This window comes from Elephantulus edwardii, unplaced genomic scaffold (genome assembly GCF_000299155.1).
Source record: "Elephantulus edwardii isolate Elephantulus edwardi_28Jun2011 unplaced genomic scaffold, EleEdw1.0 scaffold00064, whole genome shotgun sequence".
NCBI classification, from domain to species: Eukaryota; Metazoa; Chordata; class Mammalia; order Macroscelidea; family Macroscelididae; genus Elephantulus; species Elephantulus edwardii.
Window position 1 is genome coordinate 12,683,278 of NW_006399814.1, and position 7,554 is coordinate 12,690,831.

At 52.5% G+C, this 7,554-nt stretch overlaps 1 protein-coding gene across 1 annotated transcript in view; it reads right to left on the minus strand.

Moving 5' to 3' along the window:
- TCF7 (transcription factor 7 (T-cell specific, HMG-box)) overlaps positions 1-6,012 on the minus strand; it is a 40,138-nt gene extending 34,126 nt beyond the window's left edge. Inside the window, exons 1-3 of the mRNA XM_006888068.1 lie at positions 5,600-6,012; positions 5,354-5,420; positions 4,751-4,875 (exon numbers count right to left, since the gene is read on the minus strand). Of these exons, the coding sequence (XP_006888130.1) occupies positions 4,751-4,875; positions 5,354-5,420; positions 5,600-5,830 (423 nt within the window). The 5' untranslated portion in view covers positions 5,831-6,012. The remainder of the gene's footprint in view (positions 1-4,750; positions 4,876-5,353; positions 5,421-5,599) is intronic.
- Between the last annotated feature and the right edge of the window lie 1,542 nt (positions 6,013-7,554).

Sequence of the window (7,554 nt, forward strand, 5' to 3'; positions counted from 1 at the left end):
GGATGGTCAGAAGAGGCCACCCTGAGGGGCTGCTATCTGAATTAAGCTCAGAATGAAGACTCAGAAATGAAAGAGATTTGGGGGCAGATTTCCAATCATGGAAACAAGTGCAAAGGAAAAACTGATTGTAAAAGCCATCAGGACATGGAGGCAGCTGCTGTATAGGGAGAAAGAGGGAGAGGACAGCAGAGGTTGAGGAAGGGATGGTGGACAGGGCCAGGCCACCCAGGAATTCACAGACGAGTAAGTGGTTTAGCTTCATTCCAAGAGCAATGGGAAGTTGCTGCAGGCTTTAATCTGGCAAAAAAGATGTGATCTGAGCAGAGCCTGGACTATGAGTTATGGATGGGGCTGATAGACCTTCTGGGTGCAACAGCAAAAGCTTCTCTGTGGAGGGTAGTCACTGAAATAGAGGGGTGTCTGGAGGGGAGTCCATGTGCCTGACAGTTCAGTTCCTTGTCTTCATCTGTCACACAATTCTGCAGCCTTCAGGATGCAACTCAGTGGACCCCTCCTCAACAGACCAGGTCAGGTCAGCTCTGCAAAGACCCGCAGACTGGCCTCTGAGACCAGTGTCTCCCTCCCAGGGAACGGTTAGGCTCTATTCCACCGTTTTATCCTCTTAGAAGGACACTCCCAGAAGCACCCGCTGGCCTGGTCTGTCTTGTATCCAACACTGGGCCAGGGTCACTCCTAACAGGGTTTCCCCTTGCCAGGGCTGGTTGCTGCTCCTAGACTCATGCATCTCTGCAAAGCTCCTCACCAGGTTGGCCAGACGTCAGCAGCACTTCCTTCCTCTGCCCAAGCCTTGCTTGCTCATACTCTCACCTCTTGCTCCCTGGCGCTTATTCTCACAGCCCTCACGGGGACCTCAAATGCTGGAATGCAGGACACAACCAGGAGGCCAAGCACAAGTCCATTGCCTCAAGGTGGTTCCTCCATACTTGAGCTATTGTCTGACCTCTGGCTTGTGAAATCCCCAGGCACCAGGATGGTTCTGGCAATCAAGGCCAACACAGTTCCAAACTCCTCCAAGAGCCACAGGGCTTAGCATTTTCTTTTTCATTGAAACAGAATTCACGTACTCTAAAAGCCACCATTTTACAGTGCACAATTCAGTGGGTTAGTGGGTTTTAGTATATTCACAAGGTCATGCATTCACACCACTGTCTAATTCTGGAAAATTATCACTCCAACAAGAAACCCTGTACCCATTAGCAGTTACTCCCCATTTTTCCACACCCTAGCAAACAGCAATCAGCTTTCTGTCTCTGGATATGCCGGTTCTGGCCATTTCACACAAATGGGGGAGGCTCAGCATTCTTCCAGGCCACAGACTGAAGAGGGGACTGGACAAGGGAACACAAGAGCAACTTTGCCTCATATGCTTTTTGACATCAGTATGTGTACCAGAATGAAAAGAATAATCAGGAATGATGCCTTATCAATCTCAGAGTCCTACAAACTCCCAGATGAGGACCAACTCCCTGCTCCCACTTTAAGTCACCTTCCAAAGCAGAACAAAAGCAAACAATGGCCACTTACTCACTGCCGTTGAGTCGGAACCGACTCACTCCTGATCCTCCGATGGGTTTTTGGAGGCTGTAAATCATATAGGAGGAGACTGTCCATCTTTCTTCCTAGAATCGCTGGTGGATTTGAACCACCAAAAAGGTGCTGCTTTTGTGTGTTAGCAGCACAACTCCCCGATTCTCTGGACCATGGAAGCTCCTAGCCCAGGCCAGTCACTGTCTGCCGGCCTACCATGGATGCCTGACAAAGATCAGTCATGAAATAAACCTGGTTTCCCTATTCCCAAAATAGCATTTAAAAGAAGGTAAGTAAAAAAACCAAGCAACACTTCTGGGGGAGGCAAAAAATGAAATCCCTGTGTGAAGGCAGTTGTCTGTGAGGTAGTTACTCTGCTGTTGGTAAGATTTACATGTAGGTATTCAACATGGTAAGTACACAGGCAGCCACCTACACATGAGCAGGATGCGCTGGTCTTTCCCATTCCTCTAGGGAGTCAAACAGCTGACTAGGACATCCTCAGCGGAGCTGCTGACCAGTTAGCTCCCAATGGAGAAGGCTGGATAGAAGACAATGGGCACTCAGTTCTAAGACCTATAACTAGGGGCTCGGCAACATCTGTGTCCCCCCAAGATGGGCTGAGAAAGGCATAGCTGAAGAAACCTCCAAAGGCTGATTCCCCTTGGGCCCCAAGAAGGGCCTAGGACATGCTCTTAGAGGATATTTTACAGTTTCAGACACATAAATTGTGAATCAAGTTTCAAATGTGCTCCCAAAACACAGAGTCCATCTATTCTGTTTTCTAAAACTCATTTCTCTTGTAAAACTCCACACAGTTGTTTAAGTAATACAACTACTTTTACACTTACGGGAGCTGAGGCGGTCTAGTCCGTAGGAAGTTGTGCTAACCAGAAAGGTCACGCCTGTCTGGAGGTTGAAATCCACCAGCAGCTCTGATGGAGAAAGATGGGCAATCTCCACTCATGCAACTTAAACTTATAGCCTTGGAAACTCAGTGGACGGTCAGCCTATGAACTGGTTCTGATGTGACAGCAGTAAGTTAAGCTTGACCCTTACATGGTATTTTAACTATCAGATTTTTAAAAGAACTCTTTCACCACCACCAGCATTCAGTTCCATCACCACTTAGGCTCTTTCCTTAGTCCATTCCCCCTCCCCCCAACCCAGTCACAGAACAGCTGAGACCAGAACATAAAGGCCAGTGCCAAGGTCTGTCCTTCTACCATGTTCCCGAAAGGCAGACAGTGAGGGTGAGTTGGGTGAGGAGAAGGACAAAGGAGTTTGCTCCTAAAAGAGAGATCCTGACATACAGAACAAATCTCTTATAGTCTGAAAAGGGAGTTTTTGTGGCTTAGAGGTAAGGAATTATACTGCTGACCCAAAGGTATGTGGTTCAAATATCCACCAGCTGCTCCACAAGAGGAAGAGGGGCAATTTGTGCGATTTACTGCGTCTGAAAAACTACTGGAGGGTTAGCTATATGGGTTGTTTCCGACTCAACAGTACTCACGACAACATAGTCTGAAAGACACCAAAGTTGGGGAGGAAAAAAATCAAAGACCAGATGGGAATGGAAGGGTGTGCCTCTTGCCCCTTGATTCAGACTGAAGGAGCTTACCACCCTCCTATTCTGACTAGACTGACCCAAGGACACTAAATGGTCCCGCCCTGGACACTCTTCCACGGCTCAGCCACATCAGTCAACGAACTCCGAAAGGCTGCCTACCTTTGCAAGGCTATGTGGTTGAGAGAAGCTGGAGGGGGCCTACCCTACTGTAATGTTCTTGGATCTAGGTATTTTGTCTAGTTGTGGTTGTGTGGTTGTTACGGTGACTCAAGTCCCTGTCCAAGCAAGTTGTATGTCACTTATTTGGAAGCAGCAGGTTATGTCAATACGGCCTGAAATATGATCTGGAGGGTTTATACCTTGCAATACCAGGGTGAGAAACACCTTTGTTAAGTATCCCCTCCTGCAGGGTGGAGGGTCTCTGGGGAGAGCCACCACATCAGAAAGCAAGGTCAGCATTCTTACAAAGAAATGAACCACCTCAATATGCTGAACCACCCTACAGCATAAAGATACAGATCACTAAGACCAACATGCTTATTTTATAGACAAGGATATTGGGGGGGGGGGCTACAGAGTAAAGTGTTCATTCTAGGGTCAGCAGTTTGCCATCCTGGACTTTTGGAGAGAAGCTTGAGTCTGTCTCCCCACCTCCTGCCTGCTCTGGCATCACATATCTGTCAGACAACTCTCCCCAATCCTGCTCTGAAATATCCTGGCAGGGCCATTCTCTTCCCTTTCAGTGATTACTACTATTAGCCATTCAAAGCACCAGCCAGCCTGCCTGCCTGCGCTGGTCTCACATCTGTGCCCAACAAACACTATACCACTAGAACACCCAAATCTTTTATGGAGTCTAGGGAGTTCTACTCTCATTCTCCATTTCAGGCCAAGAGAGGATGGTTTAAATCACTAATTTGACTGGGGTTTTTTTCCAATGCTCTGTTACTTCTCCGAAACACTTCGAACAGCTCTATATACTCTGGATCATCTGCATTATTAGGTAGAAATAGTTTGAAAGGATCCTGAATACTTAGAAATATTTAATTCACAAATTCATTAACTAGGGCCCTCATTGATACCACCGATTCGAAGCAGCAATGCAATATCCCATAACATGTTCAAGTCCTTCTCCAGCACGAGCACACTCACGTCACTAAAGACAAGCAGCAGAAGTGAGCATTTTTCTCCTTCACCATCCAGGAGATCAGAACTAGATTCATTTTTCTGCTCATTCCTCCACAGCACCCATGTTAAGGGCCTTGTGGGGGGGGGAGGTTAACTGGAGAGCTCTGAGCTCCCACCACATTAAGCCCACATCACCCTCACAGGGAAAGTTCTCTCTCTGCCTTTACTCAAGAAGATCCCACCTCAGCATCACCCAGAACCAAGACAAGTCCTACACCAGCTTGTGAACAAGTTGAGGAAACAAAAGCCAATAGATAAAAGAGCAGGGGAATGTCCCGGAGTAGCAAAGCTCTCCTTTTGGTTCAAACCCCTCTGGGAGTGTTTGTCAAAATGGGCCAATTCAAAATTCTCACGAATCTGGGCAGATGTCTTGTCCACACCTCATATACCTAGACAAGGAGAAAGTAAGGGACAAGGTGGACACTGGCTACTGGGGCCACTTACCAGCGGGGGCTGCTGCTGGGGGTGCTGTCCTGCTCCGGAGGGGGGTGGGTAGTGCATAAGCAGATTGAAGGCTGAGTAGACTGTCTCTTTGTACATGCCGCTAGCGCACTCAGGGGCCTTCAGGCCTGGAAAAACCACAGCTGGGTTAGCGGGAGCTGGAGGCTATCTGCTCGAGAAACACTGAAAATTGCCAAGGGGTCTCCTCTTCAAGTATGAGACTTGAGAAAGAATGGGCTGAGGGTGTCCAAGGTTTGAGAACATGGAGTCCAAGGCTCCCTTCAGTGGCCTTTACCTGACCCCCTCGCACCCACCCACCATGACCCTCGGCCCAAAGCCTTCTCCGCAGGACAGGGGATTAACCAGTCACCTGGGCAGGAGGGGAGGCGGCAATGGCGGGGGTCTGTTTACTCCTATAAAGGTCAGGGCACCGGAAGTGACTCGAGCTTGCCTGCGGCTGGGAAACCCGCCCCCCACACCTAGGTTTTTACCGCCTCCTTGGGCTACAGGGGTGGGGTAGGAGACAAGACACCCCCTCGGCTCCCTCCACTCAGGGGAGCCAAGCCTCAGCGGGAGGAAAGGAGGCTTGTCTTTGCAGAAACTCACCATCTTCCAGGGACTCTGGAAGTTTGTCCGAGAAAAGTCTCTGCGAAGTGTGTTCCCGCCCAAGCGCCTGCAGGGAGAGGCAGAGGGGCCGTGAGTGGGAAGGAAAGGGGACTCCCGGGGACAGGGCCCAGGGACAGGAGGGGTCCTGAGAGATGAGGACCCCGAGACCACAGGAGGGAGGGGGCGGGTCAGCGCGGGCCAGGCGCCGCGGGCGAGGAGCAGGGCATGGGCACGGCCGGCGCTCACCTCCGCCCGGACCTCGGCCTCGGCCCCCGCGACCACCGCGCCGCCAGCCGCACCCTCGGATTCATTAACGAGCGACGACTTGAGTTCGGCCAGGTCGCGCTCGGGGCCCGCGGCGCTGTCGCGGCTCTTGTCCTGTTCCTCGCCCTCGTCTTGGAAGGCCAGCAGCTCGTCCGGCGCGCCGAGGTCGTCGCCGCCGCCCGCGCTGCCCCCGCCCGAGTCCAGCTGCGGCATGCTGCGCTCCGCCCGCCCGGGCGCCGGGCGCGGGGCGCGGAGAGTGCGCGGCGCGGAGCCGGCCCGGGAGGCGGCGAACTTGGAGTCCGGAGCTCCGAGCCCGAATCGCGACGTGTGGACCGCGAGCTGGGCTGCGGGCGCTGGCGCTGGCGCGGGCGCGGGGCTGTGCGGCTCCGGGAGCTGGCGGGTCGAACATCAAAGGCGCCGCCGGCGAAGCGGGGGGCGGGGCGGGGACTCCGGGGGCGGACCCTGCCAGGGGCGGGGCCAGAATGCCCCGCCCTGTCCCTCTCCCCGGAGAGGCCAAGACTTGCCCAATGGGCATAGTCTTAAAGGGCTCGCTTTCCCCACGAGTTTAACCTCAGCAAGACTTTGGAAGAGACTGCAGAACTTTACCGTGGAGACTCTAAAGGAGAATGCTGACTCCACTTCCTCATCTACCAGTGATTCCTGTCCTGCGCCCTGCGCCCCTGTATATCCCCTACCTTCAGAAAGCCTGGTCTCAAGTCTTTAGGGGCTTGGGCGTGGCTTGCAATCCAAATAGTCGAGGGACCTGTGCCTGTGCTCGCGTTCTTGGAACTGGAGCTTCCTAGACAGGAGAGTCCGTGAGACTCTAGTAGGCAGGGTTAGACTCCTCCAAAGCCCTATTCTCTCATCCTGCACCCCCCCCCCCCTTGGAACTGCCTGGGTTTGCGCGATCATAAATCCTCCTAGTTTTGTATACAAGGCTCATAACATCATACATCTGTGTGGGCTAGACCTTCTTCCCTCTCCTAAACTGCCTGTCCACTGCTCAGCTCGATTCCACGCCAAGAACTAGTAGCGCTAGGAGTCCAGACTTCCGGCAGCCACGTGGGCCGCGGGACTCGGACCAGGAGTTGATCGTGTGCTGCAGCTCAGGGAGATTGCATTCCCAATTCATGGAGGCTCCTGGGGTGAAATCTAGCTTGAAGGGTCTCCAGCCTGCCGAGCATGGGAACATGGCCGGCCTTCCAAAGCTCCAGGATGCAGGCAGGTCCACGGGGTCTCGTCCAAACACTGCGTTTACAAAAGACACAGATCCTTTGGGGTCTCAGTTCAGTAAAGGCGCAATTTCACAGCAGGTTTCTGTGCTAGTTTCCATGTAGGCGCTCCTGCTTTTCCCAAGAACAGAGGGTATGGAGAATGCGGGGCTGGTTGGTTTGCAAGTTAGACGGCTCTCCTCTACAGAGCCCCGCGAAGACCCCTGGCTGCTGTGCAAAGCTTGGCCGGAAGAGGGCCGTGCTGCCGCCCCTCCAGGGTCCAGGCCCACCTACGGATGAGCCTGCTCAGCAAGGTGCCTGGGCCACTTTCCCCTGCCCGCTGGCCCAGGGCAATAAGTATCAGCTTGGTGATGGAGATGGGAGGACCTGTTGAGTATCCGCTGCCTCTTTACCTTTGTTGTAGACTTGCTGTTCTGTCTCATTCCGTCTCCTCAGCTTGGGTACCTTTCTTCTGGTAGAGTTAAGATGGAGTAAAGAGCTAAGAAGGAGGCCCTCAGACAGCTTTTGAATCCACCAGCGGGTTCTGCACAGAGCAGTGAGAGGTCTGCCCTATCCCCTCTGCTGCTTCCCCTTCCTTTAACACCTGTGGTTTCAGGGTCTGATTTGGGGATGAAGTTTCTCTGGAAAAACGGAACAGGAAGGACGGAGCCAGTTAATCCAAATTAAAAGGTTTTGCTCTCCCTTCAGAACAGAAGTTCCCAGACC